Source organism: Oncorhynchus nerka, linkage group LG9a, assembly GCF_034236695.1.
Source record: "Oncorhynchus nerka isolate Pitt River linkage group LG9a, Oner_Uvic_2.0, whole genome shotgun sequence".
Taxonomy (NCBI): Eukaryota; Metazoa; Chordata; class Actinopteri; order Salmoniformes; family Salmonidae; genus Oncorhynchus; species Oncorhynchus nerka.
This window is the reverse complement of record NC_088404.1, coordinates 14663456-14688749: the sequence shown is the minus strand read 5'-3', so window position 1 is coordinate 14688749 and position 25294 is coordinate 14663456. Positions and strand designations below refer to the sequence as shown.

At 46.2% G+C, this 25294-nt stretch overlaps 1 protein-coding gene across 1 annotated transcript in view; it reads left to right on the top strand.

The window, feature by feature from the left end:
- The window catches only part of LOC115134834 (SH3 and multiple ankyrin repeat domains protein 2-like), a 174983-nt gene that overhangs the window by 5327 nt on the left and 144362 nt on the right, over positions 1-25294 (top strand). The window contains exons 3-6 of the mRNA XM_065022132.1: positions 1107-1178; positions 21394-21502; positions 22452-22603; positions 23165-23332. Of these exons, the coding sequence (XP_064878204.1) occupies positions 1107-1178; positions 21394-21502; positions 22452-22603; positions 23165-23332 (501 nt within the window). The remainder of the gene's footprint in view (positions 1-1106; positions 1179-21393; positions 21503-22451; positions 22604-23164; positions 23333-25294) is intronic.

The following is a 25294-nucleotide window of genomic DNA, read 5'->3' as shown; positions in this document are numbered from 1 at the left end:
CTCATTACTGAACGTCGCAAACCCTTGGATATCTACACGAACCCTAGCATAGAATCATGAATCAGCGATATGCAAATCGGCTTATTTATTTATTTACTAACTTAATCAATCAAAAAATTACATAAACACACACAAATAGTTCATACATTGGTTACTACATGATACAAAGAAAAAGTCCCTAGCGGACAAAACCGATATGACTGCTTGGTAGACAAAGGAAAGGGGTGGGGACCAAGAGAGGGAAACTCACAGAGGATTACTACACTCATAGAGAGCGGGAAACTCACAGAGGATTACTACACTCATAGAGAGTGGGAAACTCACAGAGGATTACTACACTCATAGAGAGCGGGAAACTCAGTGCTGATAACTACACTCATAGAAATTACTAATGCTTTGAACATGAACAACCGCTCATTCGAAAATATATTGCAATTAACATATTTACGAGTGTCTGCCTTTGTTGTCCCTCTCAGCGATCGCCGGTCTGTCTGCTGGATGGAAATGTTCTTAGATCGGATGCGTTTACAAGACTAAAGTATTTAAACAGCTGCAGTCTGAATAATTGTTCTTTAGTTTGTAGATGTCTTTGCCATTTCAACGTGGGAATGATCTCCACGTTCTCTCTGGTCTTGTCCTTTGGTAGAGTTGTACGTACATTCCACACTATTTAGATTTAAACCTCCTAATTGAGAAGTGTACACAACCAAATACACAGTAATGTGTGTTTCCTGTCCTTCATGACATCACCAAATGAAACACACTCGACATGACTGTCCCTTAAGTTTCCACGGACCATTCCCACGTTCTCAAAAATATAAACATTGTTTAATTCTCCCATTTTGGGGATTAGGAGTTTTGGCAAGGAGAATGCCTTTGTTCTCCATAGGCTCTCTCCCGCCATACTGAGAGTTTCTACCAGGAATTTATGACCGTTGTAAAACCTGATGTGGGAGAGAAAGTGAGAGAGGGGGGAGCCACGATATACACCCAAAAGGGCTACGTCGTGACAGAAGTCATGACAAGTCTTACACTACATCATAATGTATTATAATGTTTTGGCTTTAAGTAAAGTGTTGAAGTAACTTTTCTTCTTCCATTTGCAGTTCCGTTACAAGAGCCGGGTCTATCAACAGCCCAATGTGAATGAGAAGCAGATCGCCAAAATCCACACGCAGGTGAGAAAAATAAATGAAGGGCTTTATATTTATTTTTCACTTCTTTCAGGTTGTACAATAGATTCATTATATTCATTTAAATGAATGTGAATATCAACGGCTGGTGTACGTTCTTGTATTGGAATGGGTGAATGCTATACCTTGAACAGTTATACCCTGTATCCGCCATTTCTGTAACCATGTTGAAAAGGTCAATGTGGAAAGGAAATGTCAAGGCCAGTAGAGTTATTGCAGTCGTGTGGAAAAATATATTATTAAGGGAACTTGTCTTTGATATATTCATTATATTGTGAGTGAAAGAACATTTCAGGTCTTCTCCCTGTAATGCTGATAGAATTAATGCCCTATTAATCTACAAGCTGAATATAAAGTGTGAATTATTGAAGTGTAGAATTTCCATGGGCTCACTATTCAGCAGGTACGTATTTAACATGATTCAGTATTTGATTGAGACAGACAGACAGCTGAGTCCACGACAAATCCCATCAATGTCCTCCTTCTGGATCAAACAGGAATGCCATACTAAATCATTTACCCATCGAATTCCCTTCACTCTGTTTTCCCTGGTCTTTCAAGTTCACTGTGTGTGTGTGTGTGTGTGTGTGTGTGTGTGTGTGTGTGTGTGTGTGTGTGTGTGTGTGCGCAGGAGAGAGAGCGAGGGAGAGAGAAGTACCACTTATTCTGTTATTGAACCAGCTTATTTTGGAGGAACAATGATGAAATGTCAAATTATGCACGCAAGCCTGTGTGTGTGGTGTGTGTGTGTTGGAGTTCAAAGTGTAACTGCTTATAAAGTATGTGCACTGGCTGGCGTAAGTCCCCCTGCAGTGTGTCTGTCCTGCCTGAAGGCTGCAGACAAGCCTCTCTCCCCCACTGCCTGCCGCTGTTCAGCTCAGCTCAGCTCTGGGACCTGCTCTCTTAACTATTTATAAGTGGCCTCGAAAGCAGCATGTGTCCCTGGATCAGTCCTTGGGAAAGCACCATGAGAGGAACAGCAGTGGAGAGACCTGAGGAACCATCACGTGACACCCATAATGTACTAACCTCATATCAAATCAATGTTTTTTGTCCATCCGCTGAATACAACTGCTGTAGACTTTACCATGAAATACGTGCATACGAGCCCTTAACCAACAATGCAGAGTTAAAACATATAAATAAAATAGTAACAGAAGAGGAATAAAATCAAATACACAAGAATGGAGCTATATACAGGGAGTACCAGTACCAGATCAATGTGGAGTTATATACAGGGAGTACTAGTACCAGATCAATGTGGAGTTATATACAGGGAGTACCAGTACCAGATCAATGTGGAGTTATATACAGGGAGTACCAGTACCAGATCAATGTGGAGTTATATACAATGTGGAGCTATATACAGGGAGTACCAGTACCAGATCAATGTGGAGCTATATTATATCAACAGGGAGTACCAGTACCAGATCAATGTGGAGCTATATACAGGGAGTACCAGTACCAGATCAATGTGGAGCTATATACAGGGGTACCAGTACCAGATCAATGTGGAGCTATATACAGGGAGTACCAGTACCAGATCAATGTGGAGCTATATACAGGGAGTACCAGTACCAGATCAATGTGGAGCTATATACAGGGAGTACCAGTACCAGATCAATGTGGAGCTATATACAGGGAGTACCAGTACCAGATCAATGTGGAGCTATATACAGGGAGTACCAGTACCAGATCAATGTGGAGCTATATACAGGAGTACCAGTACCAGATCAATGTGGAGCTATATACAGGGAGTACCAGTACCAGATCAATGTGGAGCTATATACAGGGAGTACCAGTACCAGATCAATGTGGAGCTATATACAGGGAGTACCAGTACCAGATCAATGTGGAGCTATATACAGGGAGTACCAGTACCAGATCAATGTGGAGCTATATGCAGGGAGTACCAGTACCAGATCAATGTGGAGCTATATACAGGGAGTACCAGTACCAGATCAATGTGGAGCTATATACAGGGAGTACCAGTACCAGATCAATGTGGAGCTATATACAGGGAGTACCAGTACCAGATCAATGTGGAGCTATATACAGGGAGTACCAGTACCAGATCAATGTGGAGCTATATACAGGGAGTACCAGTACCAGATCAATGTGGAGCTATATACAGGGAGTACCAGTACCAGATCAATGTGGAGCTATATACAGGGAGTACCAGTACCAGATCAATGTGGAGCTATATACAGGGAGTACCAGTACCAGATCAATGTGGAGCTATATACAGGGAGTACCAGTACCAGCTCAATGTTGAGCTATATACAGGGAGTACCAGTACCAGCTCAATGTGGAGCTATATACAGGGAGTACCAGTACCAGATCAATGTGGAGCTATATACAGGGAGTACCAGTACCAGATCAATGTGGAGCTATATACAGGGAGTACCAGTACCAGATCAATGTGGAGCTATATACAGGAAGTACCAGTACCAGATCAATGTGGAGCTATATACAGGGAGTACCAGTACCAGATCAATGTGGAGCTATATACAGGGAGTAACAGTACCAGATCAATGTGGAGCTATATACAGGGAGTACCAGTACCAGATCAATGTGGAGCTATATACAGGGAGTACCAGTACCAGATCAATGTGGAGCTATATACAGGGAGTACCAGTACCAGCTCAATGTGGAGCTATATACAGGGAGTACCAGTACCAGATCAATGTGGAGCTATATACAGGGAGTACCAGTACCAGATCAATGTGGAGCTATATACAGGGAGTACCAGTACCAGATCAATGTGGAGCTATATACAGGGAGTACCAGTACCAGCTCAATGTGGAGCTATATACAGGGAGTACCAGTACCAGATCAATGTGGAGCTATATACAGGGAGTACCAGTAACAGATCAATGTGGAGCTATATACAGGGAGTACCAGTAACAGATCAATGTGCAGAGGTACAAGGTACAAAGTGACTAGGCATCAGGATAGATAATAATAAGGCATTTGAGGTCGATATTTACATGAAGGCAGGATAAAGTGACTAGGCATCAGGATAGATAATAATAAGGTATTTGAGGTAGATATGTACATGAAGGCAGGGTAAAGTGACTAGGCATCAGGATAGATAATAATAAGGTATATGAGGTAGATATGTAAATGAAGGCAGGGTAAAGTGACTCGGCATCAGGATAGATAATAATAAGGTATTTGAGGTAGATATGTACATGAAGGCAGGGTAAAGTGACTAAGCATCAGGATAGATAATAATAAGGTATTTGAGGTAGATATGTAAATGAAGGCAGGCAGGGTAAAGTGACTATGCATCAGGATAGATAATAATAGGTATTTAAGGTAGATACAGTGGCTTTGCGAAAGTATTCACCCCCTTAGTATTTTTCCTATTTTGTTGTCTTACAACCTGGAATTAAAATGGATTGTTTTAAATTAAAAATCCTAGTTATGACGTCATGACAAATGAGCTGTTATTGTCCCTGTTATGCAGGTGAGTGAGGACCCAAAAGCGATTTAACAGAAACAGAGTCTTTTAATGTCCAAACAGGGAAAACATAAATCCTCAATCTTTACAGGAGATGTCCAAACAGGGAAAACATAAATCCTCTATCTTTACAGGAGAGTCCCCCTTCTAGTAGTAGAGGAGAATAGCAGGGCTAGCGGCAACAGACTGCTGGTCCCTCCGGGTAGGCGCGGGCCGTAGAGGACAGAGACACCTGCTCACACGCAGCATCTGATGAAGAGGCAGATTACGACAGGACGGGACAAGGGCAAAGCAAACAAGAATCCGACAAGGACAGAAGCAGAAACAGAGAGAGAAATAGAGACTTAATCAGAGGGCAAAAGAGGGGACAGGTGTGAGAGAGTAAACAAGGTCGTTAGGAGAATGAGGAACAGCTGGGAGCAGGAACGGAACGATAGAGAGAGAGAGAGATAGAGAGAGAGAAAGTAACCTAATACGACCAGCAGGGGGAAACGAAGAGAAGAGAAAGCACAGGGACAAGACATAACATGACAATACATGACAGTACCCCCCCACTCACCGAGCGCCTCCTGGCGCACTCGAGGAGGAAACCTGGCGGCAACGGAGGAAATCATCGATCAGCGAACGATCCAGCACGTCCCGAGATGGAACCCAACTCCTTTCCTCAGGACCGTACCCCTCCCGATCTACTAGGTACTGATGACCACGGCCCCGAGGACGCATGTCCATAATCTTCCGGACCCTGTAGATAGGTGCGCCCTCGACAAGGACGGGGGGGGGGGAGACGAACGGGGGCGCGAAGAAAAGGCTTGACACAGGAGACATGGAAGACCGGGTGGACGCGACGAAGATGTCGCGGAAGAAGAAGTCGCACTGCGACAGGATTAACGACCTGAGAAATACGGAACGGACCAATGAACCGCGGGGTCAATTTGCGAGAAGCTGTCATAAGGGGAAGGTTACGAGTGGAGAGCCATACTCTCTGACCGCGACAATACCTAGGACTCTTAGTCCTACGCTTATTAGCGGCTCTCACAGTCTGCGCCCTATAACGGCAAAGTGCAGACCTGACCCTCTTCCAGGTGCGCTCACAACGTTGGACAAAAGCCTGAGCGGAGGGGACGCTGGACTCGGCGAGCTGGGACGAGAACAGAGGAGGCTGGTACCCGAGGCTACTCTGAAAAGGAGATAGCCCGGTCGCAGACGAAGGAAGCGAGTTGTGAGCGTATTCTGCCCAGGGAGTTGTTCTGCCCAAGACGCAGGGTTTCGAAAGGAAAGACTGCGTAAGATGCGACCAATAGTCTGATTGGCCCGTTCTGCTTGACCGTTAGACTGGGGGTGAAAACCGGAAGAGAGACTGACGGAAGCCCCAATCAAACGGCAAAACTCCCTCCAAAATTGAGACGTGAATTGCGGACCCCTGTCCGAAACGGCGTCTGACGGAAGGCCATGAATTCTGAAAACATTCTCAATGATGATTTGTGCCGTCTCTTTAGCAGAAGGAAGCTTAGCGAGGGGAATAAAATGAGCCGCCTTAGAGAACCTATCGACAACCGTTAGAATAACAGTCTTCCCCGCTGACGAAGGCAGACCGGTAATAAAGTCTAAGGCGATGTGAGACCACGGTCGAGAGGGAATGGAGAGCGGTCTGAGACGGCCGGCAGGAGGAGAGTTACCGGACTTAGTCTGCGCGCAGTCCGAACAAGCAGCCACGAAACGACGTGTGTCACGCTCCTGAGTGGGCCACCAAAAACGCTGGCGAATAGAAGCAAGCGTACCCCGAACGCCGGGGTGGCCGGCTAACTTGGCAGAGTGAGCCCACTGAAGAACGGCCAGACGAGTAGGAACGGGAACGAAAAGAAGGTTCCTAGGACAAGATCGCGGCGACGGAGTGTGAGTGAGTGCTTGCTTTACCTGCCTCTCAATTCCCCAGACAGTCAACCCGACAACACGCCCCTCAGGGAGAATCCCCTCGGGTCGGTGGAGGCTACTGAAGAACTGAAGAGACGGGATAAAGCATCAGGCTTGGTGTTCTTTGAGCCCGGACGATAAGAAATAACGAACTCGAAACGAGCGAAAAACAGCGCCCAACGAGCCTGACGCGCATTAAGTCGTTTGGCAGAACGGATGTACTCAAGGTTCTTATGGTCAGTCCAAACGACAAAAGGAACGGTCGCCCCCTCCAACCACTGTCGCCATTCGCCTAGGGCTAAGCGGATGGCGAGCAGTTCGCGGTTTCCCACATCATAGTTACGTTCTGACGGCGACAGGCGATGAGAAAAATATGCGCAAGGGTGGACCTTATCGTCAGAATGGGAGCGCTGGGACAGAATGGCTCCCACGCCCACCTCTGACGCGTCAACCTCGACAATGAACTGTCTAGAGACGTCAGGTGTAACAAGGATAGGAGCGGATGTAAAACGCTTCTTGAGGAGATCAAAAGCTCCCTGGGCGGAAACGGACCACTTAAAGCACGTCTTGACAGAAGTAAGGGCTGTGAGAGGAGCTGCCACCTGACCGAAATTACGAATGAAACGACGATAGAAATTTGCGAAACCGAGAAAGCGCTGCAGCTCGACACGTGACTTAGGGACGGGCCAATCGCTGACAGCTTGGACCTTAGCGGGATCCATCTGAATGCCTTCAGCGGAAATAACAGACCCGAGAAATGTGACGGAGGAGACATGAAAAGCGCACTTCTCAGCCTTCACATAAAGACAATTCTCTAAAAGGCGCTGGAGGACACGTCGAACGTGCTGAACATGAATCTGGAGTGACGGTGAAAAAATCAGGATATCGTCAAGGTAAACGAAAACAAAGATGTTCAGCATGTCTCTCAGTACATCATTCACTAATGCCTGAAAGACAGCTGGAGCGTTAGCGAGACCGAACGGCAGAACCCGGTATTCAAAGTGCCCTAACGGAGTGTTAAACTCCGTTTTCCACTCGTCCCCCTCCCTGATGCGCACGAGATGGTAAGCGTTACGAAGGTCCAACTTAGTGAAAAACCTGGCTCCCTGCAGGATCTCGAAGGCTGAAGACATAAGGGGAAGCGGATAACGATTCTTAACCGTTATGTCATTCAGCCTCGATAATCCACGCAGGGGCGCAGGGTCCCGTCCTTTTTCTTAACAAAAAAACCCCGCTCCGGCGGGAGAGGAGGAAGGGACTACGGTACCGGCGTCGAGAGCTACAGACAAATAATCTTCGAGAGCCTTACGTTCGGGAGCCGACAGAGAGTATAGTCTACCCCGGGGGGGAGTGGTACCCGGAAGGAGATCAGTACTACAATCATACGACCGGTGAGGAGGAAGGGAGGTGGCCCTGGACCGACTGAAGACCGTGCGCAGATCATGATATTCCTCCGGCACCCCTGTCAAATCACCAGGCTCCTCCTGTGAAGAGGGGGCAGAAGAAACAGGTGGAATAGCAGACATTAAACACTTCACATGACAAGAGACGTTCCAGGAGAGGATAGAGTTACTAGACCAATTAATAGAAGGATTATGACACACTAGCCAGGGATGGCCCAAAACAACAGGTGTAAAAGGTGAACGAAAAATCAAAAAAGAAATGGTTTCGCTATGATTACCAGAGACAGTGAGGGTTAAAGGTAGCGTTTCACGCTGAATCCTGGGGAGAGGACTACCATCCAAGGCGAACATGGCCGTGGGCTCCCCTGGAGTACGTGTTGGGCTGGAGAGAGAACACAATATCACACTGGGTGAGGAACGAGCGGCATTCAGTGGGCTCCCCAGAGTAACACGGTGGGTTAATAATTCTGGGCTCCGGAGACTCGGAAGCCCTGGAAGTAGCCGGTGGATCGAGGCGGAGATTGTGAATATGTTTCGAGAAGTCGGAGACTTGGGCGGCCAGGGTCTCAACGGCATGTCGAGCAGCAGACAATTCCTGCTCGTGTCTGCCTAGCATCGCTCCCTGGATCTCGACGGCTGAGTAGAGAGGATCCGAAGTCGCTGTGTCCATTCTTGGTCGGATTCTTCTGTTATGCAGGTGAGTGAGGACCCAAAAGCGATTTAACAGAAACAGAGTCTTTTAATGTCCAAACAGGGAAAACATAAATCCTCAATCTTTACAGGAGATATCCAAACAGGGAAAACATAAATCCTCTATCTTTACAGGAGAGTCCCCCTTCTAGTAGTAGAGGAGAATAGCAGGGCTAACGGCAACAGACTGCTGGTCCCTCCGGGTAGGCGCGGGCCGTAGAGGACAGAGACACCTGCTCACACGCAGCATCTGATGAAGAGGCAGATTACGACAGGACGGGACAAGGGCAAAGCAAACAAGAATCCGACAAGGACAGAAGCAGAAACAGAGAGAGAAATAGAGACTTAATCAGAGGGCAAAAGAGGGGACAGGTGTGAGAGAGTAAACAAGGTCGTTAGGAGAATGAGGAACAGCTGGGAGCAGGAACGGAACGATAGAGAGAGAGAGAGATAGAGAGAGAGAAAGTAACCTAATACGACCAGCAGGGGGAAACGAAGAGAAGAGAAAGCACAGGGACAAGACATAACATGACAATACATGACAGTCCCTTTCACTGGTTGTGTTTCGTACAGTGCCAACTATGTGTAACACATAAGATATGCTTACGAACTGGAAGGAATAATAGATAACAACATATGTGGATGCTGTTAATACCCCAGCAATAGTCGTTACCAGCTGCACACTACAAAGAGCACATCCTTGTTTACCACCAAGATGACATGGCACCCTTCTCTCCAAATCGCCCCTAGGGCACTGGTAAGTGCACTATATATGGAGTAGGGTATCATTTGGGATGCAGGAATGCAAAAACCAACCCCTCATACCCCAAAATAAAGACAGTGATTACAGGAGCATGTTTAAATATGGAAGAGGAGTCGTGGGTTGAGGGACCGGGGCTTGCGAAAGTTTTAACCCACCTTGGAATTTTTCCTATTTTGTTGCCTTACATCCTGGAATTAAAATTTAACTTTGGGGGGTTTGTATCATTTGATTTACACCACATGCCTACCACATTGATGATGCAAAATATGTTTTATTGTGAAACAAACAAGAAATAAGACAGAAAAACAGAAAACTTTAGCGTACATAACTATTCACCCCCCCAAATTCAACACTTTGTAGAGCCACCTTTTGCAGCAATTACAGCTGCATGTCTCTTGGGGTATGTCTCCATAAGCTTGGCACATCTAGCCACTGGGATTTTTGCCCATTCTTCAAGGCTAAACTGCTCCAGCTTCTTCAAGTCGGATGGGTTCCGCTGGTGTACAGCAATCTTTAAGTCATACCACAAATTCTCAATTGGATTGAGGTCTGGGCTTTGACTAGGCCATTCCAAGACATTTAAATGTTTCCCCTTAAACCACTCAAGTGTTGCTTTAGCAGTATGCTTAGGATCATTGTCCTGCTGGAAAGTGGACCTCCGTCCCAGTCTCAAATCTCTGGAAGACAAACAGGTTTCCCTCAAGAATTTCCCTGTATTTAGCACCATCATTCCTTCAATTCTGAAGTCCCTGCCGATGATAAACAACCCCACAGCATAACGCTGCCACCACCATGCTTCACTGTGGGGATGAGGTTCTCAGGGTGATGAGAGGTGTTGGGTTTGCGCCAGACATAGCGTTTTCCTTGATGGCCAAAAAGCTCAATTTTAGTCTCATCTGACCAGAGTACCTTCTTCCATATGTTTGGGGAGTCTCCCAAATGCCTTTTGGCGAATACCAAACGTGTTTGCTTATTCTTTTCTCTAAACAATGACTTTTTCTGGCCACACTTCAGTAAAGCCCAGATCTGTGTAGTGTACGGCTTAAAGTGATCTTATGGACAGATACTCCAATCTCCTCTGTGGAGCTTTGCAGCTCCTTCAGGGTTATCTTTGGTCTCTTTGTTGCCTCTCTGATTAATGCCCTCCTTGCCTGGTCTGTGAGTTTTGGTGGGTGGCCCTCTCTTGGCAGGTTTGTTGTGGTGTCATATTCTTTCCATTTTTTTTATTTAGGATTTAATGGTGCTCCGTGGGATGTTTAATGATAGGAATGATATTTTTTTATAACCCAACCCTGATCTGTACTTCTCCACAACTTTGTCCCTGACCTGTTTGTAGAGCCCCTTTTTCAAGGCGCTGTATGTACATGAAGGCATGGTAAAATAATTAGGCATCAGGGTAGATAACAATAGTTGTGAAATAAAGACCATGTAGCAGCAGCATATGATGAGTGTAAATGTGTGCGTGTGTAAATGTGTATGTATTTGTGTTTGTGTTGTGTCGATCTGCATGTTTGTGTTATGTGTGTTTGTGTGCGTATGTAGTATACATGTATGTGAATATGTGTGGGGTTTGTGTGGGAGTGTCAATGTACTGTGTGTGAGTGAGTGTGTATATGGTTTAGATATATAGTCTAGTGAGTGTGTATAAGGTCAGTGCAAGATAGAGTCAGTGCAAATAGTTTGGGTACCATTAATTGACTATTTAGCAGTTTGGCTATTTAGCAGACTTATGGCTTGGGAGCAGAAGCTGTCATTGAGCCTGTTGGTCCGAGAGCAGATGCTTCAGTACCATTTGCCTCAGCAGTCATCTGTCACTTACACATCCCTCCCTCCCTCTCTCTGTTTTCTCTCTCAATTCAATTCAATTGGCATGGGAAACATGTGTTAACATTGCCAAAGCAAGTGAAGTAGATATTAAACAAAAGTGAAATACACAATATACATGGACAGTAAACATTACACTTACAGAAGTTCCATATGAATAAAGACATTACAAATGTCATATTATGTACATGTAAGTGTTGTAACGATGTGCAAATGGTTAAAGAACAAAAGGGAAAATAAATAAACATAAATATGGGTTGTATTTACAATGGTCTTCCTTCTTCACTGGTTGCCCTTTTCTTGTGGCAACAGGTCACAAATATTGCTGTTGTGATGGCACACTGGTATTTCACCCAGTAGATATGGGAGTTTATCAAAATCTAATTCTTTGTGGATCTGTGTAATCTGAGGAAAATATGTGTCTCTAATATGGTCATGCTGTCACGTCTGCTCCCGCTCTTCCCTCCCCTGGCGCTTGAGGGCGCCAGGTTGCCCTGCATCACGCATTCCTGCCATCATATACGCACACCTGCCTTCCCTTGACACACGCTGCAGAAATATTGGACTCACCTGGACTCACTTATCATCTGTTTATTACCTTCCCTATACTTGTCAGTTTCCCTGCTTTGGTCCCTGCTGATGCATTGATTGTTTTTTGTCTTTGTTTTCTTGTATGCTGACACTGTTCCTGTCTGGTTCCATGTCCGTTCCTTATTAAATGTTTGACTGGTACCTGCTTCGTCTCTCCAGCGTCATCACATGTGACAGAATGCAGAAGCCATCACACGAAGCATCGGGGAGTACTGGCGTTCCGGTTGGTATGGTGGCATCGGCTCTGGGTTGCCACCGATGGAACTGGGGTTGCCTAGCCAGAACGTCGGGCTTTCATGCCCTGGCTGGCTCGAGAGGTTTCTTTGCCTCGGTTGGCTCGGCGGCGTTCCATCCCACGTCACTCTCCACTGGATCATCGGGCTCCCTCGCTGCAGCAGGATCAACAGGTGTCTTGCCTCAGTCAGATTGTCTGGCTTCCATGCCTCAGCCAGCTCGCCAGGCTCTCACGCTCCTGCCGGTTCATTGGGCACCCACGCCCCAAACGGCTTGCCTAGCTCCCATGTCTCGGCCGGTTCACCCAGGTGGGATGCCGGGTGGCGCCCCTGGGGGGGTACTGTCGCGTCTGCTCCCGCTCCCCCCGGCACTTGAGGGTGCCAGGCTGCCCTGCATCACGCATTCCTGCCATCATTTATGCACACCTGCCTTCCCTCGTCACGCGCTTCAGCAATATTGGACTCACTTATCATCTGTTTATTACCTTCCCTGTATTTGTCAGTTTCCCTGCTCTGTTCCCTGCTGATGCATTGATTGTTTTTTGTCTTTGTTTTCTTGTATGCTGACACTGTTCCTGTCTCGTTCCATGTCCGTTCCTTATTAAATGTGTGACTCCCCGTACCTGCTTCGTCTCTCCAGCGTCATCACGTGTGACACATACATTTGGCAGGAGGTCTCTCTCTCTCTCTCTCTCTCTCTCTCACTCTCTCTCTCTCATAGCTTGTCTTCTCTCGAGAGCCAGGTCTTCCAATGGCGTCCTCTATCAATATCAAGGCCATGCACACTGGGTCTGTACATAGTCAAAGCTTTCCTTCATTTTGGGTCAGTCACAGTGGTCTGGTATTCTGCCTCTGTGTCCTCTCTGCTTAGGACCAGTCACAGTGGTCTGGTATTCTGCCTCTGTGTCCTCTCTGCTTAGGACCAGTCACAGTGGTCTGGTATTCTGCCTCTGTGTCCTCTCTGCTTAGGACCAGTCACAGTGGTCTGGTATTCTGCCTCTGTGTCCTCTCTGCTTAGGACCAGTCACAGTGGTCTGGTATTCTGCCTCTGTGTCCTCTCTGCTTAGGACCAGTCACAGTGGTCTGGTATTCTGCCTCTGTGTCCTCTCTGCTTAGGGCCAAATAACATTCCAGTTTGCTATGTTTTTTGTTGTTGATTCTTTACAATGGTTCAAGTAATTATGTTTTTGTTTTCTCATGATTTGGTTGGGTCTAATTGTGTTGCTGTCTTGGGTCTCTGTGTTGTCTGTTTGTGTTTGTGAACAGAGTCACTGTACCAGCTGGCTGAGGATAATTTTCTCCAGGTTCACCTCTCTGTAGTTGAGGGCTTAGTCAGATTCAGATTGTTTAATATTCATATGAACAGGGTTTCAGGTGTGATTGCAGGGTACAGTGAAACTCTTAGGCTCTGAGCTCAACATGCAGGACCAAGTGAAATAAAATAATGAAAATGGTAATATAAAACAACAATAGAAATAGCACTGTATATATAATATTAACTGTAGCAGTGATGAATAAATACAATGGGGGTGGGTCCATAGGGGGAGAGGGGAGCAGGTACCTGACTAGTGCTGGCTGTTCAGCAGCCTGATAGTCTGAAGGTAGAAAGTATTGGCCAGTCTTTCAGTTTTTGCCATGATGCTCCTGTTCTGCCTGCATCTGAGTGACTGAAGCGGAGAGAACAGGGCATGGCTTGGGTCCCTGATGATCTTTTTTTATTTGACCTTTATTTAACTTAACCTTCTGGTTGCTAGTCCACCGCTCTAACCACTAGGCTACCCTGCCGCCCCTCTTCTTGGACTTCCTGTGACACATGTTGTTGTAGGTGTCCTGTATTGTAGGAAGTGTGCACCCAATGGTGCGTTTGGCTGCACGTGTCCCCCTCTGAAGAGCCTTGCGGTCCATGGCGTGATAAAGCCTGACAGTATGCTCTCGATGGTGCTCCTTTAGAACACTGTGAGGAGCCCTCTAGGACAGGCCATATTTCTTCAGCATCCTGAGGTTGAAGAGTTGCTGTCGTGTCTTCTTCACTACTGTGTCCTTGTGGCTAGACCATTTCAGCTTCTCTGAGACATGTACGCAGAGGAATGTGAAATTATTGGCCGTCTCAACTGCAGCCCCATTGACGAGGATGGGGATGTGTCCAGCCTGGTTCCTTCTGAAGTCCACAATCAGCTCCTTTGATTTGCTAACATTGTGAGAGAGGTTGTTTACCTGGTACCACGCCGTCAGAGTGCCTACCTCCTCCCTGTAGGCTGTCTCGTCATTGTTGGCGATCAGGCCTTCTACTGTTGTGTCATCAGGGAACTGATGATGGAGTTGGAACTGATCCTCAACTCAGGGAATACAGAAGGGGACTGAGGATGCATCCTTGTGGGTTCCCCGTGTTGAGGATCAATGTCGAGGAGGTAATGTTGCCTAACTTCACCACCTAACGGGCGGCCCGTCAGGAAGTCCAGGACCAAGTTGCATAGGGAGGGGTTCAGACCCAGGGCAGTGAGATTTTTAATGAGCTGATAGGAAACTATGGTATTGAAGGCTGAGCTGTTGTCGATAAACAGAATCCTCACATATGCATTCCTTTTGCCCAGGTGGGTAAGAGCAGTGTGCAGTGCAATGGCGATTGCGTCGTCCGTGGATCTGTCAGGGTGGTAGGGTAGGCGAATTGTAGAGGGTCAAGGGTGTCGGGAGGGAGGGAGGAGTGGACATGATCTTTGACTAGCCTCTGGAAGCACTTCATTATGACGGAAGTGAGTTCAGTTACTTTGCCTTTCCTGGGTATAAGGATGATGTTGGACATCTTGAAACAGGTGGGTATGCTTCAAGATGGGTGAGGCGAGGCCTGAGCTAAGGAGAGAAGGTTGGAATGTTTGAGAATCGCTTCTTTTTAGGTGGTTGTAGAATTGAATTGCTTTTTTCTGGATTTTTATAATTATTGGGAATCATCCCTATTCTGATCTGCATGTGTTTTTTTTGGTGTTTTATCTTGTACACAGAGGCTGTTTTTATAGAAGTCTGCATGCACTCTCAATTTGATGTTTGTCCCATTTTGTGATTTCTTTGTTGGTGAGTGGACACTAGACCTCACAAACATAGAGGGCAATGGGTTCTATAACTGATTGAATAATTTTTTTGCCAGATCCTAATTGGGATGTCAAAAGTGATGTTCTTTTTATGGCATAGAATGCCCTTCTTGCCTTGTCTCTAAGATCATCACAGCTTTGTGGAAGTTACCTATGGTGCTGATGTTTTTTTAAATGTTTTAAATGTTTTATTTCACCTTTATTTAACCAGGTAGGCAAGTTGAGAACAAGTTCTCATTTACAATTGCGACCTGGCCAAGATAAAGCAAAGCAGTTCGACAGATACAACGACACAGAGTTACACATGGAGTAAAACAAACCCACAGTCAATAATACAGTAGAAAAATAAGTATATATACAATGTGAGCAAATGAGGTGAAATAAGGGAGGTAAAGGCAAAAAAAAGGCCATAGTGGCAAAGTAAATACAATATAGCAAGTAAAACACTGGAATGGTAGATTTGCAGTGGAAGAATGTGCAAGGTAGAGATAGAAATAATGGGGTGCAAAGGAGCAAAATAAATAAATACAGCAGGGGGAGAGGTAGTTTGGGCTAAATTATAGATGGGCTATGCACAGGTGCAGTAATCTGTGAGCTGCTCTGACAGCTGGTGCTTAAAGCTAGTGAGGGAGATAAGTGTTTCCAGTTTCAGAGATTTTTGTAGTTCGTTCCAGTCATTGGCAGCAGAGAACTGGAAGGAGAGACGGCCAAAGGAAGAATTGGTTTTGGGGGTGACCAGAGAGATATACCTGCTGGAGCGCGTGCTACAGGTGGGAGCTGCTATGGTGACCAGTGAGCTGAGATAAGGGGGGACTTTACCTAGCAGGGTCTTGTAGATGATGTTTAGGCCAAGGTAGGTATAGTTTTTTGTGTGCTCTAGGGCAACAGTGTCTAGGTGGAATTTGTATTAATGGTCCCATTTTTTGGAACATCATTATTTTGGTCTTACTGAGATTTACTGTCAGGGACCAGGTCTGACAGAATCTGTGCAGAAGATCTAGGTGCTGCTGTAGGCAGTCCTTGGTTGGGGGGACAGAAGCATAAGGTCATCAGCAAACAGTAGACATTTGACTTCAGATACATTTACATTTAAGTCATTTAGCAGACGCTCTTATCCAGAGCGACTTACAAATTGGTGCATTCACCTTATGACATCCAGTGGAACAGCCACTTTACAATAGTGCATCTAAATCTTTTAAGGGGGGGGTGAGAAGGATTACTTTATCCTATCCTAGGTATTCCTTAAAGAGGTGGGGTTTCAGGTGTCTCCGGAATGTGGTGATTGACTCCGCTGTCCTGGCGTCGTGAGGGAGTTTGTTCCACCATTGGGGGGCCAGAGCAGCGAACAGTTTTGACTGGGCTGAGCGGGAACTGTACTTCCTCAGTGGTAGGGAGGCGAGCAGGCCAGAGGTGGATGAACGCAGTGCCCTTGTTTGGGTGTAGGGCCTGATCAGAGCCTGGAGGTACTGAGGTGCCGTTCCCCTCACAGCTCCGTAGGCAAGCACCATGGTCTTGTAGCGGATGCGAGCATCAACTGGAAGCCAGTGGAGAGAGCGGAGGAGCGGGGTGACGTGAGAGGACTTGGGAAGGTTGAACACCAGACGGGCTGCGGCGTTTTGGATGAGTTGTAGGGGTTTAATGGCACAGGCAGGGAGCCCAGCCAACAGCGAGTTGCAGTAATCCAGACGGGAGATGACAAGTGCCTGGATTAGGACCTGCGCCGCTTCCTGTGTGAGGCAGGGTCGTACTCTGCGGATGTTGTAGAGCATGAACCTACAGGAACGGGCCACCGCCTTGATGTTAGTTGAGAACGACAGGGTGTTGTCCAGGATCACGCCAAGGTTCTTAGCGCTCTGGGAGGAGGACACAATGGAGTTGTCAACCGTGATGGCGAGATCATGGAACGGGCAGTCCTTCCCCGGGAGGAAGAGCAGCCCGTCTTGCCGAGGTTCAGCTTGAGGTGGTGATCCGTCATCCACACTGATATGTCTGCCAGACATGCAGAGATGCGATTCGCCACCTGGTCATCAGAAGGGGGAAAGGAGAAGATTAATTGTGTGTCGTCTGCATAGCAATGATAGGAGAGACCATGTGAGGTTATGACAGAGCCAAGTGACTTGGTGTATAGCGAGAATAGGAGAGGGCCTAGAACAGAGCCCTGGGGGACACCAGTGGTGAGAGCACGTGGTGAGGAGACAGATTCTCGCCACGCCACCTGGTAGGAGCGACCTGTCAGGTAGGACGCAGTCCAAGCGTGGGCCGCGCCGGAGATGCCCAACTCGGAGAGGGTGGAGAGGAGGATCTGATGGTTCACAGTATCGAAGGCAGCCGATAGGTCTAGAAGGATGAGAGCAGAGGAGAGAGAGTTAGCTTTAGCAGTGCGGAGCGCCTCCGTGATACAGAGAAGAGCAGTCTCAGTTGAATGACTAGTCTTGAAACCTGACTGATTTGGATCAAGAAGGTCATTCTGAGAGAGATAGCGGGAGAGCTGGCCAAGGACGGCACGTTCAAGAGTTTTGGAGAGAAAAGAAAGAAGGGAAACTGGTCTGTAGTTGTTGACATCGGAGGGATCGAGTGTAGGTTTTTTCAGAAGGGGTGCAACTCTCGCTCTCTTGAAGACGGAAGGGACGTAGCCAGCGGTCAGGGATGAGTTGATGAGCGAGGTGAGGTAAGGGAGAAGGTCTCCGGAAATGGTCTGGAGAAGAGAGGAGGGGATAGGGTCAAGCGGGCAGGTTGTTGGGCGGCCGGCCGTCACAAGACGCGAGATTTCATCTGGAGAGAGAGGGGAGAAAGAGGTCAGAGCACAGGGTAGGGCAGTGTGAGCAGAACCAGCGGTGTCGTTTGACTTAGCAACGAGGATCAGATGTCGTCGACCTTCTTTTCAAAATGGTTGACGAAGTCATCTGCAGAGAGGGAGGAGGGGGAGGGGGAGGAGGATTCAGGAGGGAGGAGAAGGTGGCAAAGAGCTTCCTAGGGTTAGAGGCAGATGCTTGGAATTTAGAGTGGTAGAAAGTGGCTTTAGCAGCAGAGACAGAAGAGGAAAATGTAGAGAGGAGGGAGTGAAAGGATGCCAGGTCCGCAGGGAGGCGAGTTTTCCTCCATTTCCGCTCGGCTGCCCGGAGCCCTGTTCTGTGAGCTCGCAATGAGTCGTCGAGCCACGGAGCGGGAGGGGAGGACCGAGCCGGCCTGGAGGATAGGGGACATAGAGAGTCAAAGGATGCAGAAAGGGAGGAGAGGAGGGTTGAGGAGGCAGAATCAGGAGATAGGTTGGAGAAGGTTTGAGCAGAGGGAATAGATGATAGGATGGAAGAGGAGAGAGTAGCGGGGGAGAGAGAGCGAAGGTTGGGACGGCGCGATACCATCCGAGTAGGGGCAGTGTGGGAAGTGTTGGATGAGAGCGAGAGGGAAAAGGATACAAGGTAGTGGTCGGAGACTTGGAGGGGTTGCAATGAGGTTAGTGGAAGAACAGCATCTAGTAAAGATGAGGTCGAGCGTATTGCCTGCCTTGTGAGTAGGGGGGGAAGGTGAGAGGGTGAGGTCAAAAGAGGAGAGGAGTGGAAAGAAGGAGGCAGAGAGGAATGAGTCAAAGGTAGACGTGGGGAGGTTAAAGTCGCCCAGAACTGTGAGAGGTGAGCCGTCAACAGGAAAGGAGCTTATCAAGGCATCAAGCTCATTGATGAACTCTCCGAGGGAACCTGGAGGGCGATAAATGATAAGGATGTTAAGCTTGAAAGGGCTGGTAACTGTGACAGCATGGAATTCAAAGGAGGCGATAGACAGATGGGTAAGGGGAGAAAGAGAGAATGACCACTTGGGAGAGATGAGGATCCCGGTGCCACCACCCCGCTGACCAGAAGCTCTCGGGGTGTGCGAGAACACGTGGGCGGACGAAGAGAGAGCAGTAGGAGTGGCAGTGTTATCTGTGGTGATCCATGTTTCCGTCAGTGCCAAGAAGTCGAGGGACTGGAGGGAGGCATAGGCTGAGATGAACTCTGCCTTGTTGGCCGCAGATCGGCAGTTCCAGAGGCTACCGGAGACCTGGAACTCCACGTGGGTCGTGCGCGCTGGGACCACCAGATTAGGGTGGCCGCGGCCACGCGGTGTGGAGCGTTTGTATGATCTGTGCAGAGAGGAGAGAACAGGGATAGACAGACACATAGTTGACAGGCTACAGAAGAGGCTACGCTAATGCAAAGGAGATTGGAATGACAAGTGGACTACACGTCTCGAATGTTCAGAAAGTTAAGCTTACGTAGCAAGAATCTTATTGACTAAAATGGTTAAAATGATACAGTACTGCTGGAGTAGGCTAGCTGGCAGTGGCTGCGTTGTTGACTTTGTAGGCTAGCTGGCAGTGGCTGCGTTGTTGACACTACACTAATCAAGTCGTTCCGTTGAGTGTAATAGTTTCTACAGTGCTGCTATTCGGGGGCTAGCTGTCTAGCTAGCAGTGTTGATTACGTTACGTTGCGTTAAAAGAACGACAATAGCTGGCTAGCTAACCTAGAAAATCGCTCTAGACTACACAATTATCTTTGATACAAAGACGGCTATGTAGCTAGCTACGATCAAACAAATCAAACCGTTGTACTGTAATGAAATTAAATGAAAATGTGATACTACCTGTGGAGCGAAGCGGAATGCGACCGGGTTGTTGAGTGCGGAAGTTCTATTCGGTAGACGTTGGCTAGCTGTTGGCTAGCTAGCAGTGTCTCCTACGTTAAGGACGACAAATAGCTGGCTAGCTAACCTCGGTAAATTAAGATAATCACTCTAAAACTACACACTCTAAACTACACAATTATCTTGGATACGAAGACAGCAAAGACAACTATGTAGCTAGCTAACACTACACTAATCAAGTCGTTCAGTTGAGTGTAATAGTTTCTACAGTGCTGCTATTCGGTAGACGGTGGACGTTTGCTAGCTGGCTAGCTGCTGGGCAGATAGCAGTGTAGACTACGTTAGGACGACGAAATACGATAATTACGCAATTATCTTTGATACAAAGACGGCTATGTAGCTAGCTAAGAAGAAATTGCTAAGATTAGACAAATCAAACCGTTGTACTATAATGAAATGTAATGAAAAGTTATACTACCTGCGGACCGAAGTGCGGATGCGACCGCTCGCTCCAACCCGGAAGTAGGGCTCAGATTCTAGTACGGTTAGGCCGGGTGCTGCAGACTGTTCTAGTGCCCTCGCCAATTCGTTGATATATATATATTGAAGAGGGTGGAGCTTAAGCTGAATCCCTGTGTCACCCCACGGACATGTGGAAAGAAATGTGTGTTTTTTGCCAATTTTAACCACTCACTTGTTGTTTGTGTACATGGATTTTATATTGTCTTAAGTTTTTCCCCCAACGCTGCTTTCCATCAATTTGTATTGCTGACCCTCATGCCAAATTGAGTCAAAAGCTTTTTTGAAATCAGCAAATAATGAGAAGTCTTTGCCCTCGTTTTGGTTTGTTTGTTTGCCAATTAGGATGTGCAGGGTGAATATGTGGTCTGTTGTACGGTAATTTGTCAAAAAGACCATTTGACATTTGCTCAGTACATTGTTTTCACTGAGAAAATGTACGAGTCTGCTGATTTTCCCAAGGTTGCTGTTGATGCATATCCCACAATAGTTATTTGGGTCAAATTTTTATCCACTTTTGTGGACTGGGGTGATCAGTCCTTGGTTCCAGATATTTGGGGAGATGCCAGAGCTGAGGATGATGTTAAAGAGTGTAAGTATAGCCAATTGGAATTTGTGTTCTGTATATTTTAGCATTTCATTTAGGATACATCAACACCACAGACCTTTTTGTGTTGGCGAGTTTGTATTTTGTCCTGTAGTTCATTCAATGTAATTGGAGAATCCAGTGGGTTCTGGTAGTCTTTTATAGCTGACTCTAAGATTTGTAATTGATCACATATACGTTTTTCAGTTTTTTCCTCTCTCTCTTTCATTCTCTCTTTCTCTTTCTCTTTCTCTTTCTCATTCTCATTTTTTCTCTCTCTCTCTCTCTCTCTTTCTCTCATCTGATTCTCAGTCCACTGGGTAATGTTTATTAGTCACAAAAGAAAATGGACTGAAACAGGAAGGGACGATCTGAACTTGTCCAATAAGAAATGCTCATTTTAGTTTTTCTTGTTTTGCTACGTTGTACACCAGTGAATATGACTCTGATGTTCACCTGTCCGTCTCTCTCTCCATCCCTCTCTCTACATGCTCCCTCCTACCCCTAGGCCAACTACAGGAAATTAATGGATCACATTCAGCATCACCAGCTGGATAAACTAGCAAAAATGCTGGAGAAAGGCCTCGATCCCAACTACCACGACCCAGACACTGGTGGTACGCTACACACACACACACACACACACACACACACACACATGCGCACGTGCACACGCACACACACACACACACACACACACACACACACACACACACACACACACACACACACACACACACACACACACACACACACACTATGATTCAATGTGATGTGTTTTGTTTTATACAGCATCTGCTGCTAAGGAGTAAACTATGTCAGATCAATTATGGATGTCTTAGTTTACTGAGGAGAGAAATCAGAGTATCAGCTCTCCTCACATGAAAGTTTACGGCTACAGTACAATTTCTTATGTTTTTGTGCACCTCATTCTGTTGGGCGTATATAGGGCGAGTTTCACGGACAAAGCCTAGTCTGGGACTAAAAAGATGTTTAGCCATTCTTCATTGAACATGCTGTGTATGTCACGCCCTGGTCTTAGTCTTTTGTGTTTTCTTTTTTAATTTGGTCAGGCCAGGGTGTGACATGGGTTATTTATGTGGTGTATTTTGTCTTGGGGTTTTTGTAGGTTATGGGATTGTGGTATAGTATAGTAGTCTAGTAAAGTCTATGGTTGCCTGGAGTGGTTCTCAATCAGAGGCAGGTGTTTATCGTTGTCTCTGATTGGGAACCATATTTAGGCAGCCATATTCTTTGAGTGTTTTGTGGGTGGTTGTTCCGGTCTCTGTGTTAGTTTGCACCAGAATAGGCTGGTTAGGTTTTCACGGTTATTGTTTTGTATTGTTCATGTTTATCTTCTATTAAACATGTATCGAAATAACCACGCTGCATTTTGGTCTGCCTCTCCTTCACCGGAAGAAAGCCTTAACAGTGTAGTCCAGGACAAGGATTAAACTATGTCCAGGAAACGTACCCATAGTTGATGATGTTAATACAATAAATGCACGTTTCTGTTGAAAAAAAGCTCTATAACAATAAACAGCATGTTGTGTGTTTGTATTGTAGAAACTCCACTGACCTTCGCTGCCCACCTGGACAATGTGGCTCAGGTCATCGTTGTACTGAAACACGGTGGAGCACATCTTGACTTCAGATCACAAGATGGGATGACCGCTCTCCACAAAGCAGTCAGGGCAAAGAATCAGGTCACACTGAAGGTTATCCAGCACCTCTATTATTTTTTTACAGCTTATATAATAAGTTGGCCCCAATTCACTCTCCACTCTTTCCCTTCGGGCTTTACCCTTTGATGTGTGCAGATCTGTAAGGTGGAAGCAATATAGTGGAAGCTCCACCAATACCGCTTCATCTGCACCCTTCAGGTCTGCAAACATGGAAGTGTTAGGGCCAAGGGATGAGATAGAGAAAGTATTGGGATCAACTGATACTCTTAGATGTTATGAACAATCTATCCCATAACACCCCACATTCAGGTGTGATAGTTGAAAACGCCCTACATAGACAGACATAACATATTGTAAAGCAATATATAGGTTCACACATGTTTATAATGAGTTATAAACCATTAAACCATTAAAGTAAAGTGTTTCTCCGGGTGAAGTTTCCCCTACGTAAATATGAAGCATCAGCTTCCCCTTCCCCAATCCTAACCTTATCCATCAGTGGGGGAAATGCTAAACTTACCTAAGGTCAGCATCTAGCGGCATCTTAATTTCACACCTAAAGGGCTCACCTTTACCCTCACTGTCTCTCCTCAGGCTCTACTGGAACTAGGCGCTTCCCCAGACTACAAGGACAGTCAAAGTCTGACGCCACTGTACCACACAGTCCTGGTGGGAGGAGACTCAGGTTGCTGTGAGCTCCTGCTGAGGGCCCGCGCCACAGTCTCCTGCCACGACGAGAATGGCTGGCACGAGATACACCAGGTTTCGCTGTTGTGCCTAATAATTATAATACTATTGACTGATTGGATGTATATAGGGCTTTTGCAAAGGCTCAGAGTTTTAAATGGTATTATAAACTGGGTGGTTCGAGCCCTGAATGCTGATTGGCTGACAGCCGTGGTATATCAGACCGTGTACCACGGGTATGACAAAACATTTATTTTTACTCCTCTGATTACGTTGGTAACCAGTTTATAATAGCAATAAGGCACCTCGGGGGTTTGTGGTATTTGGCCAATATACCACGTCTAAGGGCTGTATCCAGGCACTCCGCGATGCTTCGTGCATAAGAATAGTCCTTAGCCGTGGTATATTGGCCATATACCACACTTCCTCGTGCCTTATTGCTTAATTAAAGCGAAGAGCATCAGTTCATCTGCCACCAATGTGGTCTTCTCAGTGATTTAGAGGAGACCCACGTTGAAGTAGCCATCACACTTAAAAAAAAACATTTAACCCAAGCCATCGCTATATGGACTCTCTTGAATAAGATATCTTCTAGTTGATTATAGATGTTAGCCTTTTGATAGACCTTGGAGAAACAAGCTTTCCTAGATCATCGGGGGCATAACAACAGTAAGATGCAGTATATTTTAAAGCTCAGCTCAGATGGTATTCTGACTGACATCTAGTGTAACAACAGTAAGATGCAGTATATTTTAAAGCTCAGCTCAGATGGTATTCTGACTGACATCTAGTGTAACAACAGTAAGATGCAGTATATTTTAAAGCTCAGCTCAGATGGTACTCTGACTGACATCTAGTGTGCAGATCAAGACACTGCATGGAAAATGTGTATGGCTCCTGAGTGTGTAGTCTATTCAGTAGTTCCCAAACTTTTTATGTTCCCGTACCCCTGAAAAACATTCAACCTCCAACTGTGTACCCCCTCTAGCACCAGGGTCAGCGCACTCTCAAATGTTGTTTTTTGCCATCATTGTAAGCCTGCCACACACATACATTTTTTAAACATAGGAATGAGTGGGAGTTTTTGTCACAGGACCAGGGCACAAATAATTATAATACTCAATAATTGTACATATAAAACCTAATTTGAATAACTCACACAGGTTAATGAGAAGGGTGTGCTTGAAAGGATGCAGATACCTCTATGGTGTTGGATTGTATTGGAAAGAGTCTCAGTCTTAAATCCTTTTCCACACACAGTCTGTGCCTGTATTTAGTTTTCATGCTAATGAGAGCCGAGAATCCACTCTCACATAGGTACGTGGTTGCAAAGGGCATCAGTGTCTTAACAGCGCAATTTGCCAAGGCAAGAAACTCTGAGCGAAGCCTTATCCAGAAATCTGGCAGTGGCTTCTGATTAAATTCAATTGCACACTCAGCTCACTCAGGTGTTACGCTATATCACATTTGACATTGTCCGTAAGCTTGAGTTCATTGGCACACAAAAAATCATACAATGATGGAAAGATCTGTGTGTTGTCCTTGTTAATGCAGACAGAAAAGAGCTCAAATTTCTTAATCCTAGCCTCAATTTTGTCCTGCACTTTGAAAATAGTTGCGTAGAGTCCCTGTAATCCTAGATTCAGATCATTCAGGTGAGAAAAAACCTCACCCAGATAGGCCAGTGTGAGAAACTCGTCATCATGCAAGCGGTCAGACTAGTGAAAATTATGGTCAGTAAATAAACCTTTAAGCTCGTCTCTCAATTTTTTTTAAATATGTCAATACTTTGCCACTTGATAACCAGCGCACTTCTGTATGTTGTAAAAGCGTTACATTGTCGCTGCCCATATCATTGCATAATGCAGAAAATACATGAGAGTTCAGAGGCCTTGCTTTAACAAAATTAACCATTTTCACTGTAGTGTCCAAACGTCTTTCTGGCTGTCAGGCATTCCCTTGGCAGCAAGAGCCTCTGGGTGGATGCTGCAGTGTACCAAAGTGGCGTCGGGAGCAACTGCTTGCGCGAGCATTACC